At 37.0% G+C, this 27,515-nt stretch overlaps 1 protein-coding gene across 2 annotated transcripts in view; it reads right to left on the bottom strand.

Annotated features, from left to right (window-relative positions):
• Positions 1 to 27,515, bottom strand: part of NBAS (NBAS subunit of NRZ tethering complex) — a 191,676-nt gene that overhangs the window by 50,773 nt on the left and 113,388 nt on the right. For both annotated transcript variants that reach the window (XM_030037298.2, XM_030037299.2), the window contains 5 exons: positions 21,128 to 21,238; positions 17,514 to 17,764; positions 15,376 to 15,710; positions 6,306 to 6,524; positions 5,852 to 6,054 (listed from right to left, as the gene is read on the bottom strand). In XM_030037298.2, the coding sequence (XP_029893158.1) occupies positions 5,852 to 6,054; positions 6,306 to 6,524; positions 15,376 to 15,710; positions 17,514 to 17,764; positions 21,128 to 21,238 (1,119 nt within the window). The remainder of the gene's footprint in view (positions 1 to 5,851; positions 6,055 to 6,305; positions 6,525 to 15,375; positions 15,711 to 17,513; positions 17,765 to 21,127; positions 21,239 to 27,515) is intronic.

The raw sequence follows: 27,515 nt of genomic DNA, 5'->3' as shown, positions 1-27,515 counted from the left end.
GACAATGAGACAAATAATCGTGTCAAGTTTCCACAGACTGTTGCCTTGTTCTTTTCTTAATGATTAATGATTAAAAATAAGCAGCTACTAACAGAAACAAATATAATTAATGATGGATTAGTCTTCCACACAGATTATATACTATTTTATGCATGTTTTAAATAACAGAATGGATTCAATGTTCACCTCAAAACTCCTAGGTATAAGCCTAGTATAATTACACTGATAAAGGCTTATTTTGATTTCAGTTCAGCTTCAGAAAAAGCGATGCATTTTTAATCAAGTTCCTCAAACACAATAAAGTACAAAGAATACTTGAAAGGAGAATAAATTAGCTTCATCTAAATCTTTTAACCTAATTACAACATTCATTGAAAATACTTGATATTGTCTTATTTCTCCAGCCTTATTTTCCTCTTTCTGTTTGTAGTTCCTCTAAATATCAGGAAAATAAGAAAATATATTGTTGGTGTGATAATTCAAAGCTGGTGAAAAAAGTCATAATGCCAAACTATTGTTTCCATCAGAAATAACATGAAATTATGATATCCAAGTTACAAAAGTACAAAATCAGAAAATTACTCTGTAGGACCCCTGCTCAAGTGAAATGAGATAGTAAAAAATCTTGGGGTTTTTTCCTTCTAAGTTAGCTACTCAGTCTAATAAAGCTGGTTTTACCTTCTTCATGAAACACTGGCCATTAAACAAGAACTCAGAGTTTCACCAAACCTTTCCTGCTTATTGCCTGCTGAATACTTCCAAAATTTCATAAAATGCTACATCCATCTTGACACGTAAGATAAGAAATTTAGGAGCTGCAAATGAAGGAGGCCATAAAGTCTTTAATAGGCAAACTGTCTTCCCTGGCTAACCAACCATGAACATGCCTCCAGTCATGCATCATGGAAAGTCTCCAGTGTATCATGTGAGTGATCTTAGGTAATGGATTAAATTGAATCCTGGATAAGTGTCATCAGACTACCATCATTACCAAAATCTTCCGGGTTTTTTTCAGAAGTTCATGATTTCTACTGACTAGGTGACTGACTTATTTATAGCAGCTGTTTCCACAGGCAAACAAGGAAGTGCCCAACACATATGTCGTATAAAGTATGCAGATATGCTCTGCTGGAGAGATTTTATACATACCAATGCAAGAGTTTCTACTTTGAATTTTGTGTGCCAGAACTAGAGAGTCAAGGGAGATAAAAGTAGTTAACAGAACTGGTTAACAGAACTGGACAATACTGCTCTTGAAATTACAATGTAAGTACCTAATATCAGGTAAATAACTATATGTTATATTTAACAAGAAGTCTGTTTCTGAGAAGGTGTCAGAGTTTTTAAGCCTGTGATACTGTATACTATTGAAAAATGAAGCCAAAAAGTAACTTAATTAATCTTTCATAAAGGCAATACTTTCTAGAAGGTTCTTCTGCGATAGTCAGTAAAATACTAATAACAAAAGATATTTTACTGTGTTTGAAGGGGGGGTGTAGTTACAAAACTGAAAGAAGGATGCGTGTTTTCAGTCACAGAAGTGGTGGATTGATGCTTAACTTTCAGGCAAATCACCGACACCACCCTAATTTTTCACATCCATACAGGCCTGTTTCACTTATGGTTACAATACTTCAATTACATTCCCTGTCACCGTAGCTACCGAAAAACCAAGTTCAGTGTTTATAACCTTACAACTGCTACTTTGAAGGTTAATTGTCAAAGACGGAATTTTCCAACATGATCTCTTTCAAAATTATTGTATAAAATAACCACATTGTATAACGTATCAAAGCTCCAATAAATAAACCCGAAGAGCTTTCCCTTGAAATGCTGCATTTATTGAATAGTAGTTTGTCATTCCAGGTACAGAGGCAAGACTACTTCTTTAATTGTAGTTTTTGCCCATTAACCCTGAAACGCAAGTATTGCACAAAATGTGGTTAATATATTTTAACTTGTGTTATGATCTAGCTTGAAAGCTAACATCTGAGCGTAGGATAGAGAGGCATCCAATTTTATTCACAGCAACAACATTAATACCAGCAGGCTTAAGAGATGCCAAGCAACAACCTTTTTTTTAACTGCTCCCTATATTTAGAGTGATGCTACTTTATAATATGATCCTCATACTGAATTTCATAATAGAGAGAATATTATTTTAAGTATTCTCTATTTTATTTTATGCTAGATTTTTACTTCATGCTCTTTATCATTGTAGTAGTCAAACTTTCCATAGGTCACTATCTGTTCATTCGTCATGAATGATATGAAATTATCTTCCCCCTCCCCGCAAAGGGGCGGGGTGGGGGGTGGAAAGATTTCTACTGATCACAGTAGGTCACATCACACACCAAAGGAGTTTATCATCTGAACCCTCCAACTAACTCTGCCATCCTTGCCACTACAGTCTCCTCTACCGGAAAGAGGCATTCCCTTCTTTACTGGAAAGGGCTGCTTAGGAGTTACTGGTCATGGTCTCCGCCCTGGAACTTTAAATCAACTTGCAGACATTCCAGCCTTGCAATGCATATAAAGAACAAATAATTCAGTTCAAAGAAAAATGCTGATAAGAAGGCACAGTAGAAAGGAGAATTTTGATAGGTTTCTCATACTCTGCATGTTAATGAGACTCATTATAGTTGAAATAACTGGACTTTGTGAGCTTTATATCCCAGCATCACACTGCTATATTCTAGTCAGAAACAGCAGGACAGTGATTATCTAAAGCCAAATTATTCTTCATCAAATGGACAAACCCAGACAAGAAATACAATATCTTATGTTGCTGCGCAAAAGCTCTACCATCATTGAGGATGCTATGAACACTCTTAAACTGAGTGACAGGAGAAATCAATTTGCTGCCAAAGAGGACTGCAGACACTTTGACAGGCTGCCTTCTTCTCATCTGTGGCACTTCAATCTGCTGTAATATACACCACATACATGCTGAAGAAAAGGTAGAGCCATAGATTATTTTCCATGCTAGACTTGTTTCTCTATTTCTGTTATGGGCATTCAGATCATCCTGCCCACATAATTTTTCTGCATGCAGAAGAATAAGATAAATTCTCACAGTTTTTTCTACCTAAACCGGTCTTAGAAATACTAGACAGTGTCTAGCAGCCATCTAACAATGGAATACTCTTTTGTACTTGTTGCATGTATCTCTTTGGAACAGAAATACTTTGGAAGAGTTTTGTATGAATAGGTAAATGAGAAGTATCTGGTGCCCCCCACCCCCCAAAAAAAAAAAAGAGGGAAGTATTTGTACTGAAACCACTAGGTTACAGATACAGTGGTCTTTCATTTGGTATATCAAAGACCCAGCCAGGAAGAGGCAACAAATAGCACTCAGCAACATTAAATCCAAGAGAGCTTCCTCAAATGAAACAAAAATCCCTGATGAATTAATTTCACCTGACTGCAGAAAAGAAGTGAATACTTTTATGCTGCTTTGAAAGAGAAAGAGCATCAACGGACAGAAGGATTCTTAAGAGCTCATTGATATTCTGTCAACAGTGATGGCAAAAAAAAAAAAAATAAATCTCAGGCTCTCTTCATCCTGGGAACACAAATACTGACAGAGATGTAGATGTAAAATCCCAGAACCTCATTCTTTGCTTGGTGTCTTGAGAATTTCACATCTCAGCTCTAGGCCAACAGCAATGGGGACTGAGTGTGCTCTTTGGTTAAGTTGTTCTGACAGAAAACATCAAGACAGTGCAGATTCCATCACACTAAGGCAGGGTCAGAACACTGCTAATTCCTTGGTAAGAAAGAGGACAGGTTGCTCTTATCTGGCTACAAAAATTTGTGGACTTCCAGATATCCTAAACCTTGTTAAAGAACAATGGCATCTTTACTGACTCATTCAGGCCTAACAAATCATTTTCAATGTACACTTGCCTCACGGATTATCACTGGAGCCCCCAAACCACATCCCCTATCAATTCACCACCCTAGTAAGTATCTTCAGTTTCGTTGCGGCAGGAAAAAGGTTGAACCTTAAAGGACATGCTGAAGTCTCACGTTACATGCCAAAGGAATTTTATAATCGCTACAGCTACAGAAGTGGTCAAATCCCTTACCAAATCTTAACAGAAGGTGTTATGCACAGCAAGCTGAGCTAGAACTGAGCATCAAACAAAATCAAGGAAAAGCACCTTACTTCGCTGAAAGGCTTTTCGAACAGTGTGCTTCGCTTTCCCTCACCTGTGTCCACATCCTCACCATGTCTGTAAACATGTCCATAAGCAGGTATTTTTAAGAGTTCTATATTCCCAGAGATGACTACGTTATCCCAAATGCCAGACAAACTAAAATAGTTTCAGTCTCGAACTTGTGAAGAAAAGCCACGTCCCTTTCTGGGCTATAAGACATGAACTACAGAGGCTGCAGCTGACCAAACAGGCAAGACTTCAATGCAGGACTCTTCTCTACTCCCTTGCTCAAGACATGACTAGTACTGAAAAAATGCACCATGACTACAGTAGTTTCAGACTGTTTCTCACAAGTGTTAGAACTGTAATTTGGAAGCAAGACAATACAGAATATATTAAACCAAAAGATCATTGTATTGAAGTTAATGCAAACTTTAAACTCGCTGTTAACAAGATTAAGATGGTCAGCATCAACTGTATTTCATGTTCCTTTGTATCACCCAGGTCTTGCCTAGATCTCAACAGAATTATTCAAGGAAGTCTAAGTATAAACTGTGTGGAAGCTAGTTATTTTGCATTTTCTATTCTCCTAGCCTATTTCTCCATAATTTTAAAATAAAAGAGGACCCAGTTTGATGGGGTTGCATGAAAAGGTTGGTTATTTGGGTTGTGTCACGCCATGGAAAAGACAGTTGCTGAAGTTTGGGGCTGTGAATCCCAGAAAAAGATGGAGATGAAGCCTTGCTTTGGTACAGTGTGTGGGATAGCTCATACTATGATGGCACTCTTAACAGCAAGAAAGTAACAATGACAACACTGAAGAAGTTGAGCAAAACAATCCCCTTCCTCACATTAGAAACCTGTTTCTCTCCAAGAAGTTATCAGGTCAGGGCTTTTTCAGGGTATCATTGTTGCTTTTAAGTGCTGTAGGAAGCATAAATCACTCACACTTGCTGTTTAATTTGGAGGTAGGGTATGACACAATGGAAGAAAACAGCAAAAACTCTAAGGAGCATTCTTTACGAGAACAAAGAAGAAAAACGTATAGCCTATATTTTAATGACAGATAAACACATTTTTCAAAACCGTGCAAATGAAAAACAAACAAACAAACCAACCCAAAAAACAGCTCCCAGAAATACCCCAGCAAGTTATTCTAAAGATGGAAATTGTACTTCTTCCTGTAGGACTAGCTGTTGTGGCAACAGCCATTGCCAGGACTCTACTGCCCAAACACCTGCATGAGGTACCCGCCGTTTCCAACAAACATGCCTTTTGACTGTTTAAGACGGAAGAATTATGTGCAATTGTAAATTTACCAAAATTCACAAGTGCACACACACATAACGGAACAATATTGTAAAGCCAATGTTTTTAACTGAAAAGCACTCTCCAGTCAATAGGATGAGTTCTGTGGCTTGCTCTGTTCAGATTGCCCAGGCTTCCCAAACTCAGAAAAATATAGCTATCTTATGTGAATGTGAAATTATAGGTATTCAGGAGCATAAATGATCTAAGAAGTCATTTCCTGTTATTGCCCAATTTTCTGCAAAATCCAGATATTCAAAGCAAACAAGAACTCACAACAAAAACAAACAAATCCAACCAACCGAAAAAAAAACCCCCAACCCCAAAACCAAAAAACCCAGAAGAGATATTTTTGGGCTTAATTGTGGCAGTGTACTTACCTTAACACACGTACAATTTTTTTAATAGCACATTGGACAATATCATTGGTAGAAAGACCTAGATCTCCAACAGCCACTTGTAACAATTGTTGTATCATGTCCAGGGGTTGACCATCTATACACATAGCTACTGCTTGGTCATGGATTTTTTCTTTCTCTGACCTTGACAAATCATATAAATAACCATACTTCTGCAGTGTATCCTGTGAACAGATAATTTTTAAACATGGATCAGTGTACTCTTTATTTACAGGGCTGTATCATTCATAGTCTTCCTTTCTACCAAGATTTAACATATACTATGACAAAGAAAAGATTGATGGACGTGAATTTTCAAAAACGAGGTCAACGAAAACAAAGGTACAAAACATTAATAAAATATGACATAAGATTGAAGTCCATCACTGCTAGTCATGGTAACACTCAAAACAAGCACCTGATCAGTAATCATTACCTGTTCACTGTTTTTCAGGTAAGTGATAAAACTATGAGTGAGTGTTTCCAGATGAGCAAGAGATTGCTGCAAGTGATTCAGAGTTTCTTCATAAGTAACAGATGGACTTTCAGCATCATCCATGTCATTCTCAGAAGGTTTTTTTCTTGATTTCTCAGAAATATGTTTGACTGCCTTAATAGCCTTCTTAGTCACTTCTATCCTGGCTTCAACTGGCAGCTGAAAAAGATTACTCAATATTTAATCATTCATCATCTGTACACTACTATATGTATTACAGCAGTGCCTAGAGGTCAGGTGGCTCCACTGCTCTACAGCACAGCATAAAACAAAATGAAGTATTTTATGGGAAACAACTTTATTTCTAATTAGTCATTTATTTAAAAACAGATCACTATTGCATTACTTTCTTCTGTTGTCCTTCCTTTTACTGATGTTGAATCTGGCACCTTTTAAACCATATGAAACTTCTTTTGCCTAATAATATTTATGATCTTTGTAGACTGCCACCTTATAATCTCTGTTTTTCAATTCTACATTGAGAGATGTCTGGGGATCATTTTACAAGATCAACTGAAAATTCCAAATGCTGAAAATTAACTTAAGGTTAGTTTTGTCAGGTTTAGATCACTGTTTAAAATATATCCCTAAGGCCATAATCGTAAGCAGAAACACACTAGGAGGTCTACAACTATTGTATCAACCTATTTAAAGCACAAGTTATACAAAACAGCAGGTTACTATTTTGAAAGACCCCTACAACTAGATGTATCTAGCCATTAAACTGAAACAAAGAAGTCTGCGGGTTTTTTCCCCCATTATACTTCTCAGAGTTTGAATTTTTAAGTGAAATCATACATACACTGAATGAAGTTTTCCCCTACCCCTCCATCTAGCATGAAAGGGTCATTCCAGTCTGTCAGAATGGAATTTAGGACTTCAGAATGGAGCCTAAACCAAGAGTATGTTGGAAAAGGATAAAGATGGAAATACTCTTTATGTAGACAGTACTTGCAGCAAACCGTTATGGTTTTAAGTCAGGAAAGACACAGCTACATCTCTAAGTCCAAAACAAAGTCTGAAATATTATTTTAAGAACTCATGTATCATTTGTTAGTTTATAACTTCAAGTACAGTTGTAAGGATGCTTGCAATATACTTTCTAATGGGTGGGGGTCTCTTCTGTCTAAACCCACAGCATTATATACTTTCAACATCAGGTATTTTAGTTACTGGAATACTGGACAAAGACATACAAACAATTTTAACTTTCAAGTTGAAATACACAAGAAATAGAAAACAAAGCTTGAATCTGTATGACACATTGAATAGAAAAGAGGCTGAATTACCACAGATAGAGGAAAAGTAAAGTGCTATAGCATTTTTCCTAAAAAAGTCAAATTAATGTTTACATCATGCAATAAAATATCTTGTTGTAAAGCCACAGAAAGCTTGATAAGAATTAGGTAGCAGAAAGTTTTACAGCTTACATACTTCCCCCCCCATGTTAAAAACACACAGTGAAAGATGTAGGGTTGACTCCTGTTTTTTCATGCCATTGCTGCAAACCACAGTAATGGTCTACTGGACATTTTTAATGAGAAAAGCAAAATGGGTGGACATTATTGTAAGAGCTAAGAAAATTTGCCAGTGTTAACAAGGTAGATACAAAGGGTGTTTTACCATTCAGTTCCAAACGCAACTCAGTTCCATTCCCACCAAATGTAATTAAGTATGATTTTGTTACCTTGAACAAGGTCTCGAATATCAGATTTTACTATAAGCAAGGAAAATGTGACACTTTTCACATCACATTAAAATTTAATGACCACAGATGGATTTATATATCCATTTTGTAAGCATGATAAAGATGGAAACAGCTACATATTTCATTTTTTCCCTTCTACTGTATATTCTGATGTTCAAAATGCAAGAGACGCAAAAGGCAAACAATTTAAGTATTCCATCTAACTGTTATATCCTAGAGAACAGTGTGAATATACTGCCAGTTTAGAAGTCACGATGCCATAAGCACATACAGAATAAAGCATTAAAAAAAAAAAAAAACCAAGCAAAAACCAAAATACAAAACAGGTTCTTCCCAAGACTATTTTCATTTTGCATTCATATTTGCATAGTGCCAAAATGCAGCACTACCAGCATATCATTTCTCTGGTTATTTTATTCCAAAACGCGAATGGCTATCCTCTGTACTTCTAGTTGGCTTCAGTAGTGAGATTTGGTATCGTACTCAGTGATAAAAAGTAGCAGCTTAGGGGCTAGTTCAATCTTTGTTTGCATGTGAAGTGTTCTTTTTAAAAAGCTTTTATGGTTTAAAAAGATTTTTAATTCTATAGGTTGTAATGTGCAATGAAAAATCCTAAAAATATGTTTTCTTTCATTTTCAAATCAAGGAACATCGCATACTATTTCAGCTCAACAGATTTCACTCCTCAGGGTAAAAAACTCATCTCAGAGGCCTATTTCCTTCAGAATATGTAAGTATTTCTTAATAAAATATTGTACAGGTAACGTTCACTTGCACATGAAGTTGTTGACCCTGCCTCTCTTATAGCCAGTGATTAGCATGCAACTTCGATATTATGGAAACAGCTCCCCTCCTTTTAATGCCACAGGAACCTGGGATCCCAGCAACCTTGAAACACAGAATGGTTGCAGTTGGAAGGGACCTCTGGAGGGCATCTGGTCCAGAGCCCTGCTCAGACAGGGCCACCGAGAGCCAGTTGCCTAGGACCATGTCCAGGTGGCTGTTGAATACCTCCAGTGTGGGAGACTCCACAACCTTTCTGCGCAACTTGTGCCAGTGATCGGTCACCCTCATAATGAAAGATGTTTCCTGATGTTCAGATGGAACGGTTTGGTCCAGTTCTTGTCTCTGCCACTAAATCCCAGGTTTACATATTCCACCAACCAAATGTCAGGTAGCCACAATACAACCAGATATACTGGATGGAAAGCAAATTACATTAGTGAATTCAGAAGTAGGTTAAGCAGTTATGGACTAACAAAAGCTGGTTCCCCATTCCTACAGGGGAAGAGAAAAAGAAGAGCAAAAGCAAGAAAACTTGTGGATCAAGATAAAGACAGTTTGATACATGAAGAAGAGAGGAAAAAAAATAATGAACAAACGAAAACTAAGTGATGCAAAGGCAATCACTCGACACCTCCCACAAGCAGACCAATGCTCAGCCAAACCTCCCAGCAACAACCATCTTGGAAGACACCCTCCAACCCTGTTTGTTACTGCTGAGCATGTCATTATATGGCATAGAACACACTTTTGGCCAGCCCAGGTCAGCTATCCTGGCTGTGACCCCTCCCCACTTTTTGCCTACCTGCAGCCTACTCAGGACTGGGGTGCTGAGAAAAAGAGAACGCCTTGACACTGTGCAAGGAGTGCTCAGCAATAGCCAAAACACTGGTGTGTTATTGGTACTGATTTGCTCACAAATCCAAAGCACAGCCCCACAGAGGCTGCTATGAAGAAAGTTAACTCCATCTCTGCCAGACCTAGCACAGTTCATCTGGACATCAGTGTGAAAGTTCCAATTCATGTAAGGAACCAGTGAAAGAAAAGACATTATTCGTGAAGTTTCCTATTACGCAGTCTTGAAGCAGAGTTAATTAAAATAACTACATTAATGGCAAGGCACAAGAAAGTATCTAAAAGTGTACTGATATTAGAAAAAGCGGTATTGTCAATACCCATGAAGAAAACAAGGTCAGACAAGACAAACTGACTGAACGGGAGCACAGTGATAAAAAGAAGCCAAGTAATTCAAAAGGTAACATCTGAATGCAGTCATGGTATGTAAGAACACAATTAACGCATTTCTTGTACATCTTCAGGTAATGTCATGCCCTGACTTTTTCCTTAGCACTTTATACAGCATTAAGAAGTCAATCAGCCAGACAAAAGATACTGAATGTTACTCTGAGCATTTATTTTTTTTAAAAAACTGAGCTTTTTATTCAATTATTTAAAAAGGGATTTAAAGTCATTAAAATTGAAAGAGAAAATTATGCAGGTTAATATTCAGTTGTAACAGGTTCTCATTCCACACCCATTTGGTGTGTGGTCAAAATGTGGGCATCATATTCCTGCTTAAGCAAGAAGAAAATGGTCAAAAAAGCATTACTGACAGAGAAAGTAAGAGTCAACCTTTCAATTAAAAACATTAACTTGCAAACAAAGTTCTTCCTTTGCATTCAAAAGTTGGAAAAGAAGTTATAAAGGATGGAATAGTAAACAAAAAAGGTCATCAGCCATAGTTTGAATGAATGTGGCCGACCCTACGGAAGACTGTGAGGAACAGCCTGTGTAAGGAAAATTTCAACTTCTCTTTCTCTATAGAAGACCTAACTTTTGATACCACTGCTTTTTACTCTACTTTTGCTGCTAAAGCTGTAGTCTTTTCTTCCTAACCAACATATTGTGCCCATCCCCATTTGTAGTTTGTGTTCAATAATGAAAACACAGCAATTTAAAAAGTAATTGTTTTCAGTTGTGGTTTTGTTTTTTGGTTTTGTTGTGCTGGGCTTTTTTTTTTTTCAGAGTACTGTTAATCAACAAACATCAGGGCAATGACCTATGAGCTCTGAAACAGATGGTTCTTTGAAGACATAACCGACTATCCAGCACAACGAACAAAATGCTGGCAACAAAGGAATAAAAAAATCCCCAAATTACCTAAAATGCTTCACACAGATCACAATAAGGGGAATAAATGGGAACTCATCAAGATAAAAACGTTGATATGATCATTACTATAATTAAGAATCTATGAAGTCAGCATTATTTAAAAGCAAACAGAGCTGCTAGAAGAAAAGATGACAGACTCAAAATGCATGCAAAAATATAACCAGTAGTTCTACTGAATATTTGGAATATCTCCCTTTTAGGGAGCAACCTGTTCCATACATCCAAATAGCCTATGCTTACCCACTACAGAGGTGGACTGAATTATTATTTAGTCAGAAAAACTTGAATAGTTATTCTGAATTAAAAGCATTCCTGAGTAGAAGCGCCATAAGCAGGAACCCTCTCACTGCTTGCAGCAGCGAGCCACTGTGGTCAAGGGATCAATGCTTCAGTCCTTCAGTGTGTGAGGAAGGTACTGATGAAGAGTAAAGGACTTCACCTGTTTCATTTACCACAAACACAACAGGAATAGTGCATCAATCTCTATCTTCTTCAACTGAAGATGAACGCTGATATACTGGATCCAAAGAAGAGTTGTGATAATAATAGAAGAGCTGGGAAAAAAAGAAAAAACAACTCCACACACACACACACACACTAAAAAGAGCAGAAAACTTCCCAAGGTCAGTCCATTCAGTTTATCAAAGTCAAGTTTAAGTGGCCTCTACTGAATGTCTGACTGTGGCAGCAAACTTTGATGACTAGCTCTTTAGTATAGCAGACAAAAGGTCTATAGGTGGAATTTCAAAAGTAGGTAAATTCAGTTGAGCAAAAAGGCATTTTGAAAAAATAAACAGTGAACAACTAGCCACTAGAGCAATCAAGGATTACTCTGGATTCACAAGTCACCTTTAACCCCTCAAAAATTACAAAACATGCCCTATAGGATATGCTGCAGATCAAAAGATATTAAATTTCAGGAAGCAGTCTGATCTGTCTCATACAGAATATCCAGTACATTAACTGTGTTACTTTGGGTCTATGATTTACTGAAGTCCCACTATGATGCATCTCTGCTCACACGGTTCCCACCACCCAATGTCACCACTTCTCTAAACCCTTAAGGTAGGGGAACTGAATCTCATCTTCCAGGTGGTAACTTATTTCTACTGATTGCAAGAAACACGGGAGAAAAGAATCTCTGAGCTCTTAGCACTAACAGCACCTAAAACCTCGTCACACCCTAAACTACAAGTGAGTGTAACAATGTTAGTTGCCCTTTCACAAGTGCAAACTCCCCATCCATTTCTGCAATTTAGACATTCTCTCAACTCCTTTGCCCAGTCAAGCACTGCTCATTCATCCACCTTTTCGTTCAGTCACCACTGGCCCAACCCATCAGAACATTAAAAAGAAGAGCTAGTGGAAGGGGACAGGTGAAGAGGAGGGCCCCTGTCAAAGCCCAGCATGCTCCTGTCTTTCTCAGTAAGAACAAGAAGTTGCAGAAGTCAGCACTCAATCCCCGTGTTTTCATTCCCCTTTGCACAGTCACACATTCTGCTCCCAGGTTCTCTGACATACCAAGGGACATGCAAGTAGAAGCAGCTTCCTATTGCTTTGCTGGCCGGTCACCTGCCTTTCCTTACTACTGTTGATACATTAAAACAGCGGGGGATATTCTAATGTCTGCTTCCTAAATTCCCACGTGGTGACAACAGCAATGGTACCCTTGAAGTTCAACTCACATAGCCTACACTGCTACGGAGCCTACCTCCCATTACCCCTCATCACTCGAGACTCTTCTTGTTTCTGACCAAGAGGGGCTTTTAGATGGAGGTGCTGTTCCACAAGGGTAACAATGGAGTGTATTTCATCACCTCCCTGGACTACTGTCTCTCCTTTCCCCCCACTCCCCTTTTGAAATTGTTGCCTTTTTTTTTTTTTTTTTTTTCTTCCCAAAGGGGGAAGGAGCCAATTCACCTCTCAGCACTGCTCAAAAACCTACTTACACTATCTCACTTCAAGCTTCCTCTCAAGGTCCACTTAGAAGAACTCCACAAATTTTCCGTACGTGAGAAAACTCAGCTGTCTCAGTGACAGCACAGATTATTTCATGATAATGACCGTGGGGTTTTGGCAGTCCTTTATGTATATTAAGTATCAGCACTTCCATGAAATGCAGAAATGTGCATCTGTTATGGGAATGGGAAAGTACTCGGCCATAGAACTGGGCTGAGAAGAAACTGCTTAATTAGAGATTAAAAGAGTGCTCACATGACCAGTGCAGCCTCAAAACAGGATAAAATTTTAAGTAAAAGGTGCAAGCCAAAAGGCAGCTTTTATGTATGAAGGATTTTCCAGATCAAAGTTAGAGGAAAGAGATCTCTGAGAAATAAGTTTTCAGGTTCTATAATGCTAATTTTTTATTGTACACTTCCACTTGAAAATTGGATGGGAACCCGAGGCAAAACTAGTTGCAAGCTGGTTAAACAGCTGTTTCATTCCCAAACCCAGTGCAGGGGACACACTAAATCAGCTGATTTGACCAACTGTTTCAAACACTTCTTGAGTATCTGTCGTGGTTTAACCCCAGCCAGCAACTAAGCACCACGCAGCCACTCACTCACTCACTCCCCCCGCCACCCAGTGGGATGGGGGAGAAAACCGGGAAAAGAAATAAAACTCGTGGGTTGAGATAAGAACAGTTTAATAGAATAGAAAAGAAGAAACTAATAATGATAATGATAACACTAATAAAATGACAATAGTAATAATAAAAGAATTGGAATATACAAATGATGCGCAGTGCAATTGCTCACCACCCGCCGATCGACGCCCGGTTAGTCCCTGAGCGGCGATTCCCTGCCCCCACTCCCCCCAGTTTATATACTGGACATGACATCTCATGGTATGGAATACCCTTTGGCCCAGTTTGGGTCAGCTGCCCTGGCTGTGTCCCCTCCCAACTTCTTGTGCCCCTCCAGCCTTCTTGCTGGCTGGGCACGAGAAGCTGAAAAATCCTTGACTTTAGACTAAACACTACTTAGCAACAACTGAAAACATCAGTGTTATCAACATTCTTCTCATACTGAACTCAAAACATAGCACCGTACCAGCTACTAGGAAGACAATTAACTCTATCCCAGCTGAAACCAGGACAGTATCTTTCATGGCCAAAAAACTAACAGATTTCTGCTACAAAGTTCTGCTTGACTACCAACCACAATAATCCTGCTATAAATATTTCCTTCCTGCTACTCATACTCATCTTAAGAAAGCAGAGAAACTGTATTAGAATACTGAACAGAAATAAACAAAGGAAAATAAACAAAGTGTTCAAAACAGATACACAGTGGAGGCTATCCATCCTCTCCCTGCACCATTCATCTGGAATAAGTGAGAAATAATCTTGAAATGCCCAAGATACATTAACAGCAAAAGTCTCAAGTAGTCACTAGCAGCGATCATACATGAGGACTGCATTTCCTTCTCATTAGACAACAGTCATGCCCTGGCTACCTCAGTCCAAGGTCAGGACTGGCAACTGAGATCTCAGGATGAGTGTCAGTCTTTCTAAAACAATATCCAAAGAGGGAATAAACTGCAATTCACCTCAGTGAGTGCAGTGAATAGGCAACTCTGGAAAATGAGCACAATCCAGAATAGAGAAGATAGACTCAAAAAACCCCACAAAATACCTCCTCTTTATCATCTTTTCATTTCAGATGAAGTTAGTGAAGACATCTCAAGATCTTTTAATAAGGAAATATCTAAGAAATCTCATCTCTCTTTTTGTGCTTGGCAGTAAAGATACGTAAGAAAGCATGGATAAAACTTTATGTTAGAAATGTCCTTATAAGTAGGTTTCACTGAGCAAAAAGAAACTGCAGACCTCGTAATATATGTTACGGACATGAAAGCACGTTCTTTCGATAACAGGCTTTCAGCCAGATGGAGATTATGACAGAGTTTATCATTTATATTATTACAGTGCCTAGAAACCATATGCACTGGCCCAGAACGCTTCTCTGTGGAGCGTCCTATTCAGAATGCAAAAGCCTGGTACTAAACACAAGCCTGCAGCACAATGAATTTTAGGATGAGCACAAGTAAAATAAACAAATACACAGGAAGAGTATCTTATTCTCTGCTGAAACAGAATACAGGGACTTTGGAGTTCCATCAAAAACTCTCTTATCCACAGAACTAACTCCTCTAACTGAATAAAAATCTTCTTTTATACTGGCAGTCATAAAAAGAAGAGGTAGGCAGAGGAAGGTAGCTTTATGAATTTATCTTTAAGAACTGTAAAATGAAAAATGTAAAATTTGCTGAGACTTTCTCCTTGATACTATATTCAACTGTGCCTCACCTGAGGCCTGAAATTCTTCAAGTATATCTGCTTACCTTTGTGACAGCTTTTGAAGAAAAGGTAATTTCATCAATAAAAGTGACAATATCATCTGGATCAAGTCTATCGAAGTACTTCGAACACATATCATATGCATGTAGCCACTCATCCATAGTTTCTGGGATTTTTTTAATGAGATGGTGATCACCATTCCAAAAAAGTTTTTGTAACCAGACAGCATAAATAGAGCTTGGTGACAGCATGCTGCCATCTTTTTTAGGAATCTTGGGACCCAGTTTGGAAATAGATAAGATATTTTGACTTGTAAGGACAGGCTCCAGTGTTTCCAGAGGGTTTTCATTTTCATCTGTTAGCTTTTTATAATTAAGACCTATTGACAGAGGAGAAAGAGGCAAACAAAATAAAAGTGATTCATAATTAAATCTACTCAAACTATACATCGATGTGTAAAACAATCAGTACTAAGCCAGTATCTGCAGAACTAGAAAGACTCTACTCCATCTCCTTTTACAGTCATACATACTGACAGACTGGGGAGGAAGACAGGTTTGTATACATGTAACACTGGGATTTTATGATGTCCTGATGCGTGTGAAATCTCTCAATCTCTGGAACATACTTTAACATTACATATCGACATAAACTTAAAAAGCAGATTCTCAAAGAAGCAAGAATATATATATATATAGTATATAGAATTATGCTACTATTTTTTTAATAGAAAGCCTAGAAAAACTCATGCACCTCAAGACATAAGTCTTCATTAATTAAAAAAGATGTATTCTGATCACGTAACAATTGGTACCTACTATCTATCTCAGCAAAAATGCAAGGCACTAACCACAAGTAAACTAAGTAAGGTCAACTCCAGACAGGACATATAGCTATTCATGTAAATGGATCTACATAATACAAGAGTACCGTTACTACTCTGGTTCCTACAGGAAGAAAACTCTTCCAAATTATTCTAGCGACAACAAAATATTTCTAGCAACAATACCATTTTATTCTGTATGCATATAATTCTTAAGACAACCGGCTTCTATCGCTATGGTTTTTCTTCATGTACTTAGGGCCTGTAACCTCTACAAACACTTTGTGGTTGTTCCTTAACTACTATCTATAAACTATGATGAACACTGAGAATTTTAATTAAGGGTGTAATACAATAGATTAAATTTTTTACCACACAAAGTGACTAATTTATATCTGATGTATGGTCCCTAGGACCTTTTTTTTTGAGCAACATTTAAAAATAGCTTTGAAGGCAGACAACAACTTCTTGACAGATATGCCTTTGACAAAACTGAGTGTTTAAACACATCAATAAGAACTGAAGGTAATCCCTCCTCCCCCCCCAAATTATTGCCTTTTCTTCCTGCAATACATGAATTCATATGCACAATCTCTCCAAATTCTGCAGGAAAGTTAGTGTCTGACACATGAGGTTCCAGTATTGAACAATTAATTCATCCCCACAGCAGGTAATCCCACACAGTGCGTATTTTTCATTCTGAAACTGGATTTGGAGTTACTCAACTGAAATTCGAGATACTGCTAATACTTGACTAACAAGCAAATTGAAACTAGTATTCAAAATTTCATAGTGCTTTCCAGCAGCTCGCTTTTATAGGCATTGTCTGATAATGTAGGAGGACAAACGATGTTGTAGTTCTGCAAAAGCAAAAGGTAACACCAAGGATAAAACGCAAACAAAATTACCCTCTTTAAAACAAACAAAATGCTTGAAGTTCCTAATATATTATGTAATTCAGACTTTTGAAAGGTAAAATGTCTTAAGTTCTTTGAGAATATTTACGTTAAACTTGCAGTGTTAGAAATAATGTTCTAGGAAGTCTGTATTTTTTTCTTTAAAAATTCACTATGAACCACTGCCAGTAATTTTAACTTGCATGACCAACAGAAATCTGTTTTTAAATATTTTTTGCTTGCTGTAATAAAATAAATTTCCAGTAATACAAAGAGAATGAACTTACTCCTCTAAGATATGATTAACCTACTAAATTACTTGCATTCATCTGATATGCTCATTGAAAAAAAAAAAAAAAAATATTACCTGGAGAGTATAAACTAGATAAGCATAATCATGTTAACACTCACACAACAGAACAATAAATACAGCTATGAAGAAAACAAACAGGAACTCTCCTACCTGGTGCAACTGCTTTGAATTTTTTCAGGAGTCGGATGTGAGTTTCAGGTTTAACAGTATGCTTCACCACTTCTGAGCAACCACAGTTTTCAAGGAGTGTAAAATAATAAAGCAACCGCTGGTGATCTCTGCCTTCAATACTTGGGTAAACATATTTAACCATGTGTTCATGCAGTGTTTCAGGACTGGTTTTCAGAGTCTCAAATAGACCAAGACTCTGTGCTCTTTCTTCTATTTCCAGTGTCGATAACCTACATTTAGAAATAATTTTGGCTTTAAAGGCCTGGACATGGCATGAAAGACTCTTCAGCTGCACACTTGGGAAACAGGACAATACTTTTCTTTGTTTAAGGTTCAACTTTGTAAGACATTTTGAAAGAGTAAATACTCATTCATAAATATTTAAATAGTTGTTATTGTCCACAAACAAAAGCTAAGGAGCTCTTGTATTTCCTGATCTTGTTACCTGTTCACTTGAACATGCAGATTAAGGGTCATGAATACCGAAGTGGGATTCAAAGCAGCACTTCACATCTCTAAGTATAGCTATACATAAAAGTAGACATATGTCCAGAGTATGTGTACAGGAAGCCTTTTTAAAAACAAACAAACAAACAAAAAAACCCAAAAAACACCACCAAACTTGTGGCTGAATGATGCTAGAAAATCCTTTTGCTCAATTAGAAGTTCTCCCAATCAATTGCATTCTATTTTCTGTAGTCAATGAGCACTTCTGCATGCTTTGAGAGAGATTATCACTGAAAATTGGCTCTTGCCCACTAGTTAATCTATTCGACACCATTATTCATGCTTAGCATATTTCATTTGACAGTTTTATCAAGTTACTTCTCAAATTGTCATCCATGAAAACTTAGGAAAATACCAGCAAGTCTTGGATTGACCTCAGCCAGTCTCACTGCTGCAGGAAATTTTTTTCCTGACCCTTTTGAAAAGAATACATTAGCTCTTTCACAGCATGAATTCAGACACCTCCAGCTGACTACATAAAAGATAGCTGAATGCAATCACTCCTTTTTTCCTCAGCTGGGAGAAAAATGGGTGCATATCAAGGAAGTCTCATCTTAAGTTTATACCTTTCTCAACTGAAAGTTTTACCTAAAATCTGAGCAAAGAAGTAACCTACAGATTACTACCACCTTGACTCTTCCCAGAGTCCAATCACATGCCACGTTAGGTAGTACATTTCATGTGGAAATCCGATGTCTTCTAATACCATTTGATTTTCTTCTACCTTTAAAATTAGAATTTCAACATCAGTTTTTCCTGAGTATAAATGCCACATGTAAGTTAGTGTTCCTCTTTGATATCCAGGTAAAATATGTCTCAGTTTCATTCCTAAAGATGATTTTCTTACAGCAAATACCACAAACACAACCTTCTCTCACTTTAAAAATTATTCTCTGATTTCTGAGGTAGAAGTTATTTTTTATTTATTTTTATATCTAGAACCTACCCCAGTTAGGTTGCTAACCTTGTAAGCATTATTTTAATTCTCTAAAGTCTTGTCATTTGTTAAGTGTTCTATCATATTAATGGAAATAAAGCATCATTAACTCTTAATATCAGAAAAAACAGACACTTGGACTTGATGTGTTTCAAAAGTGTGATCTGAATACATTTTTCTGTCCACACCCAAAGTTCAAACTAAAGGCTAGATGGACATTAAATTGTATCGACAGGATCTACAGAGATTTGTTGGGGCACGGGTGGTGGTGGATAGGAAGGGTTCATTATGCTGTTCAGAAAGATTCTGGAATAACAGATTCTGTGACAGGCAAACATAGAATTTCCTCTTGCTGAAATCATAAATTGCATTTTATAGATTATTGGTAATCAAATGTGATCAGATTCTTCAAAAGAAAATTAAATTTCCATTGAATTTTTTTAAAAATGTAAGTCTGAACAATTATCATCAGACTCATTCACAGCATAACAGAAAAACATGTGATGATTATTTGTCATCAAGTAATCAAAGAAATAGTTCATAGAAACTATGTAAGTTCTTCTTTCAAGCTTCTCCCTACATAAAGTGGCTTATAGAAATACTGCATATTTGGTTAAAGAGATTAAGTCTTAGAATAAACTTCTTTTCAGTTTAGACTGAATGCATAATGAAGCATGCATTATTAATGCCATAATCCCAAGACTAAAATATACTGTAATGGCCATATGCTGTCAATCAACTTTAAAATGAGATTATGATACAACAAAAACATGCTCAGCAGCATATTATGCTATTATACTTCAATTTTCAAGACTTTTCTGAATTTCATTAGGGAAAAGGTTGTTACTTTGTACTTCAATGATTTCAGAATTCTATGAATACTAACTCATGGAGGACAAGAACAAAGAATATGATAGAAAACTGTTGCAAAATACCTTAGGTAATATTCTAGTCCCAGAGAAGTCAGCTGGCTCTTTCACATTCAGCCCAGTGTTGCCATGTTTATATCCTGACTGTCTATTTTGTTTAAAGCACTAAATAATTTAGCAGCATCAAAATTTAGAGGGTATGACTTCTCTGTTTTCTGGAGGAAACAAAGAAAGTCTCAGAATGTTATTTCATCTTCTCAGATCTTGCACCAACATCTATCAGGCTTTGCTTTTTATGCCTCATGTTTTATAAAATGTTTTAATGCTTTTTAATTAATAGTTAATGTTAAGAGAGATACAAATATTGCTGCAAGGTAAAGCTGCTTTCACAATTTAAAATTAGAAACAAACAAGACTAAACTGATCATGTCTGTCAGAACAGTAGATGATCTGCTGTATTACACAGGGGGCTCTACATCACTGTCATCTGAATGCAGTACTCAGGCAAGTAGCTTAGTCTTTCATCGAATGGGTTTATTCATCTTTCAGTGGGCAAAAAGTACTTGTCTGACTGACAAGATGTCTAAGTTTAAAAAAAAAACAACCAAAAAAAACCAACCAAACAAAAAAAACAACCAAAAAGGCCCTGGAACCAATTCTGGAATAGAAATGAAAAACAAAAAGTATCCCTACCCTCATGCCCCCCACCAATGCCAGGTCTGGTCTGCCATAATCTTGTAGGCTAGAACAGTTCCAAAGAAATATTGTAAAAAAAGTGCTTCTATAAAAAACTGAAACTGAAATGAATAGATGAATAATGTGAATGGGAAACTCCAATATATTTACTTCCTTTGCTACTATGTAGAAGAGAGATCAATAAATAGCAAAACTTTTTTAAAAATAAATAAATATATAAAAAACTATCAAGGTTCAGGACATATTCCAAGGAACTGTAAAAATAACTACAAGGTAGTTTCCTGTGGGAAGAGAGCACTAAGCATTCAAAGCCGTGGAAACCTAAACACTGAAACAAAAGTCCCTGAATACTTAGAAGAACAATAAGATACATATGGGCTTTTATCCTTGCTTGTAACACCTGTTTTCATGGCTGGTTACAGAAGCATCACATGAAAAAGACAAAAATTGCCAAACTATCATAGCACAAGAAATATGAAAACAGAAACCAAACTCTACCCACAATATACTTCAACTTTCTCATAGGTTAGCACATATTTTTTTGTAACAGAATTGTATGTGTATTTGCAGGGGAGACAACTTACCCACTGTCAGTGAATAAAAATTCCAGATGGGTCATATAAACTTCCCAAAGTGGAACATTGTATCGCTGAGCCAAAGAAACAGCAATTTTGTAGACATTTTCTTCAAGTGTTCTTACAGAGAAAAAACATAAAAGAAAACACAGAGAAGTTACACTAAGACCCTAGAGACATGACATGAAAATAAATATTTACACTAAAAAAGTAATGATTTCTTTTTAAATTTATTTTTCATAAACCAAGAAACTAGAATCACTGTTAAATAAATAGACACAAAGTACATCCTCTTGCATTTGCTTATACTCAGTGCTCCACTTGGGAAAAAAAAAAATAGAAAAAAAAATCCCCAAACAAAAAATCAGACTACAGAGATATTCCAAAGACAGGCACCTACACCACATACGCTTTGGTCCTCAATGACAGTTTCTGCTTAAACTTTGTGCTAAAGCAAAAACCTCAGTTTTCATTTCATTTCAATTACAAAGTGATAAAGGATGCAACGTGTCACAGTGAGCATTTATTTGATTTAGTTGCAACACCTATAGCGTTTTAGCACAATTGGTATGTGGGTCCTCAAAGCTCTTCCTTAGAAGTTCACAGACAGAAACACTCTTAGTATTTGCAGACTAAAGAAGGTGTGAAGATGTCGAGCTTCACTGTGTAGATGTCCTAGAAATACCAAAAACTGTTTTTCTGTTATTGTATATCCGTGTAACAAAACAAAAGATGGAGAATCTGTTAAGTGATCAAAGACTGAAGTTAACTTCATATAAATTTTTATTAATCCACTGAAGTTAGTATGGCTCAAGTAGACACACGTGGTTCTTGGTTTTAGGCTGGTTTAGGAACAATACTACTAAGGCTGATGCTTGGGTTTGGGGGGTTTGGTTTTGTTTTGATTTTTTTTCTCCAGGATAATTCCAAGAAAAATACTATTTGATTGTAATTACATCCTAATAGACCTGTCACGAACAACTTTTTAAAAAATGCATTTAATGTGAATACCGCTGACCATATTGTTTTAGATTCTTTAATTAAAAAGTCACGTGGGACTAAGGAAAAAAGCCTTACACAACATGAATTATTACAAAATACAATTGCAGCTGTCAGCAAATTAGTTTACAAAATTGTATTAATATAAGACTCATGTTAACTCCATAAACTTGAGTGACCTTATCATATTATGTTTAATACCTTCCTTAAATTATTTACATTGTTTTCTACAATCCTGGGGGGCCAGGGGGCACTTTGTGGAGCAACAATAACTTTTAGTACATTTTCTATACCATCATCATGACCCATGTATGATATTAAAAGGAAAGCAGAAAAAGATTAAATCTACAGATTAAAGAGCATATCCTCCCAGTTCTTTTTTTGTCATTTACAAATGGAGATCTATACCATCTTGATCTACGCTAAACAAGGCTTACAGCTGGAGTCTGACTTTCTCACCACCCCAGGTGAACAGCTGACACATCCATTCACCTTAATTGTGATTTTTACACACTCAATCCAACATATCATTACATTCCACTGTGACAGTTGCTACAGATATTGGAGAATTAAAATAAGATACACAATGCAGAGTAGAAAAGCAAAATGTCAAGAAAGAACATAATGCTGAAAAAATCTTCGCAATCAGCTATCAGAATAGCCTTTGCATTGAACTATTGCTCCAATAGTTAAAAAACAAAAACAAACAAACAAACAAACAAAAAAAACCACCACACAAACAAAAGACCCCCAAAAAGCAAAAAAATCCACAAACCTCTTGTAATGACTCTTAGTTATGACAACCCCTGAAAAGTGTTAGGCACTTTACATGGAATAACATGTATGCAAAGTATAGGAGGCAGAACACAAGCATTAAAATTAAAAGAAATATATTTTAAGATAAATAAAAGTATTTATTGAAATATATTTAAGAAGAAAAGAGGAAAAAGAAAAAAAAATCCCCCACACTATCCTGTCTCTTCTGTTCCAATGGCCATGGCACCTTCCCTCTGATTTTCCAGCACAGCAAGGCTTCCTGTACCCAACCTCTTGCAACTAGACTCAATACTTCAATGCAAACAGAAAAATTTTTAACCCAGCAAGCAATAATGTATGTATAAGAGGATGATAATCTAAACTTTTCCAAAAATACTCAGTAAAAGTCATCTAATCTTTTAGAGGCAGATGCTCTATTCTATTTTTTGACATTAAGAAGTGCCATGACAACACTACATTGTAAATTCCAGATTAGAAGCCATAGTTTGTGCAGGTTGTCATTCAGTACATAAAAGCAGATCTTTTTTTAACCAGGGACACACGACAGCTGTTACCAAATCACAACACATGTAAACTTAACATTCCTTCACATTTTTCAGAAATCATTTGATATACTGTCCACAATGGGATTACTAGTTAAAGTGAAGGTGAAGATTGATGCAAGAACTGCACAGCGAGTATGCCACTGGGTAAGGGGTAGATAACAGGGTATTTGGGAAAAGGTACACTGCAGGTGATGAGGTTAATGGCAGTATTCTGCAGGCTAGTCCTCAACACTGATCTCAACACTTTCAATAATTAAAAAAAAAAAAAAAAAAGTACGCTATATTACTTTCTTTGTATCATCAATTCAGATACAGAATGTCTTGACAGAAGGAAAAGATGATCTTTAGGCATGACCTAATAACCCTCTGCTTAAAAAGTAAATACTACAACAGCTTCTGAAATGAACTGAGCAGTTCTAAAATGAACAATGGAGCTACTGGAAAGAGTCCAGTGAAGGGCCACGAAGATGATGAAGGGACTGGAGCAGCTCTTCTACGAGGAAAGGCTCAGAGAGCTGGGACTGTTCAGCCTGGAGAAGAGAAGGCTCAGGGGGATCTCATCAGTGTATGTAAATACCTGACGGGAGGGTGCAGGGAGTACCAGGCTCTTTTCAGCGGTGCCCAGTGACAGGACCAGAGGCAGTGGGCACAAACGGAAACACAGGAGGTGCTGTCTGAACATCACAAAACACTTTTGCACTGTGAGGGTGACGAAACACTGGAACAGGTTGCCCAGGGAGGTGGTGGAGTCTCCATCCTTGGAGTTATTCAGAAGCTGCCTGCACATGGACCCTGGCAACTGGCTCCCGGTGGCCCTGCTTGAGCAGGGGGGCTGGACCAGATGACCTCCCGAGGTCCCTTCCAACCTCAACCATTCTGTGACTCCGTGAGTCAGTGAAAGAAGAAGATGATATGAATGCTTTAGTTGCACAATAACTCAATCATACAAATCATGAGTGGCTCTTGGAGCTAGTGGGATCCATTCCCCCTAGCACTTTATAAACCTTACCAAAATCCTGTCTTTTTTGTCGTAAGAGTGGCATGCAGCGGCAGCATGAGGCAATGGAGGTTTAAGGAAATGATACGGTATAAATGAACAATGGTAACAAGCTATTCATTGTCAGGATAACAGTGACAGGACAAGAACAAGTCGTTGTTACACAATGAAAAGCTGAAAAAATGGCCATCACCTTGTAAAGGACCTTTTAACTTTCCTTTACATGCCCCTTTTCATGCGCAGCCCTGTCCCTGTGAGCCCAAGGACTGCCAGAGAAAGGCCCACTGAAGGCTCCAGTGCAGACACAGTTTGGATGTGTTCGTTGTGTGCTATTGCACCAAGACTGGTGCAAAAACAAAGTCAAGCAGTTCTTGTGGATGGTTCTTAGCCACCCTGCCTGTGTGCTAGCACGCATTTCCAAAGTATCAAAAAATATGCCTGTGCGGTAGCATTCAGCTGGGATTTTGCTGAGTATCTTCAAGCTCACAGAAATAAACATTTGGCAGCTCAGAACAATTTTGGGCTTTTTTTCCATCTTGCTCTCTCAAACCTCTGTTGTACCATACATGCGCATGTGTTTGCTTGCAATCGCCGTCCTTAACATTTTCGGTTGACATCAATCAGCTACAAAGCATTAGAACCACCACTGGATTCAATCATAATAAAGGGAAATGAGATCCACTTTTCCAGTTGCCCATCCTCAAAAAATGTTTTAAAAAAAAAATCCAACTTAGAGAAATGAAATGAAGATTAGCCTTTAGTTTCCTCTCATGTTTGAAACAGGAAAATGAGATGGAAGGCTACGGCTGTTTGTTAAGTGCTGCAGCAGCAATGTATCAGGGAGAAAGGGCTGTGTCTACACTGGCAATAGAGCAGAGCAGCACAGCAAAAGCACACACAATGGTTCAGAAACTAATGTCACTAGTAAGAACTGAAGTACATTTGAAGTGGTTTTATACAGGACTTTTTGGTTTAGTCTTCTGCAAAGGGACCTAGTTCATATGCACCAAAATTATTCTGAGAACCCAATAAGCACAAGCTAAGTTATGAAATTCAGATTGCTTGGTAACTGCACAATTTTTCTGAAAATCTAAAATAAGTATTTCAGATCGGTGACATCAGACAAGGAAGAAATTGGTGCTACATCATTAAAATCAACTGCTGATTTCAACATTTTAAGAGAAGTAGTGAAGGGCTGAAGACCTTAGAGTAGGTGAATGAAAAAAAAAAAAGAAAAAAAGAAAAAAAAAACCCAAAACACCCAAAAACAGCCACCCAAAAGCTGGCCTTAAGTAAAAGAATGATTTAGAAACCTTATACACCATAGTTGGCCTGAAGCTATATGGGACTACACTCAAGAATTCGCGTTCAGTCTTACTCTGGTTTCCCTAATTCCCTTCCAGGTACATTCTGGCTCTATTTTGCCCAAATAAATAGTTAACTGCTTGAGAACTGTCCTTGATTAAGTCTGTGAGGCACCCAGATCTTGAAATATTTGATAAATAATGCATAACAAGCTCTAATCACAATACACCAAATATGGAAGACAAAATTGACAATTCTTTGTTAAGTAGTTTTACAAATTCCTCATTCTCGTACCAAGCTGTTTTGTAAATAAGATACCATCTCTTCCAGGTGTTGTTCCTGCAAACAGCACTTCAAAAAGATTGAAAACAGGAGGCACTTAGTGATAATTCAAAAATAAGAAAAAATATGCTACAAAATTATATCAAATTTGCACATTATTTTCATTAGAAAATGCAAATTAGGAGTCAACTGAGAAGATTAAAGCAAGGAAGCTGCAAGCTGAACAAGTAACTAGTTGGATCTTTGCAACTGCCTAATATGGGACTACCACTCTCATCCACATGCTATGAAGCCTCATTTTTACTAACCCTTTCATACTGTGTTTCAATCCTCCTTATGGTAAGGAACTTTCTCTTCATTTTTGCTTTATTTTTACAAAAGACAGTATCTAAAGGACTCTTGGATGACAACGTGAACAAGCATGCTGCATCAAAAATAAGTATCTTTAATAACAGAAGGATTTTTGTATTGAAGTTACTGTAGAAAACCAAGATGTAACATTCACCTAGTGACACACTACTGATACGATATGTGCTCAATGAGCAATATATACAAAACATGTAACTCCAATGGAAACATTAAAAGATGCTTAAAAGCTATTTTCATGAATGCAGTGCCAAAATCAATGCAGGTATGGATTTACAGATGCAAAGCAGCAGCTCAGTGCTCAAAACCTGAGGTTATACTACTATTCTTATTCTGCATTTCATATCAATGTTTTTGGACTAACAAATTTCTATTGGAATTGTAGCTACGAGTAGCTACATACATGGAAGACTGTAAACATCTAAATATGTTCTTCAAAAGCTTTATGAACAGAGTAGTTGAAATTTAGGTTACAAATTATATTAAAAGCTTCTTATTGCACAGAACTTTGACAATCTAGAAGCTATTGAACTGTGATTGTCTTCAGAACATATAGAGTTCAAGTATATTCATGACTTGTTCACAGCTTAAAGTACCTGCATGCAGATGTTGATTAAAGGTACGTTTAAAATGAAAAGACAGTACTACCCTATATCTTCCTTTTTTTCTATTTTGGATAACTGAAAGGTGAGACAAAAGCATTCTAAGTATCAGAACATGTGCAGTGAAAGCTCCAGTACTTCCAAATGACTACAGGGGAAAAATATTGTAATATACAGCTGCTTTAACTAAATTATTAAAAATCAAGTACAGTTTATTAATCTTTCTTAGTTTGTTTTGTTTTAAACTATAGTTCATTACAAACTTTGATGCTTGGGCATACCCTAATAGATTGCTAGAGCAGGTTTACAGGACATGAAAGGAAAAGATCAGACCTCCACCTATGCTCTGATTTCATTTATCCCTGATTAACTTTAATACTAGCAGTTAATAAACAAAGAGTTACAGCTTCTATTAAAAGTTATCAATCCATTTATTTGAGCAACATTTCCTTTAAGTGGAGTAGTTGAACAGAAAAGGCTCCAATTGTAGCAGCATCACAGTGTAAATGTCTAAAGCATCTGGT

The sequence above is a fragment of the Aquila chrysaetos genome, chromosome 15 (assembly GCF_900496995.4).
Source record: "Aquila chrysaetos chrysaetos chromosome 15, bAquChr1.4, whole genome shotgun sequence".
In the NCBI taxonomy this organism is placed as follows: domain Eukaryota; kingdom Metazoa; phylum Chordata; class Aves; order Accipitriformes; family Accipitridae; genus Aquila; species Aquila chrysaetos.
Note: the sequence above shows the minus strand (reverse complement) of the source record. Positions and strands in the feature narration are given on the sequence as shown.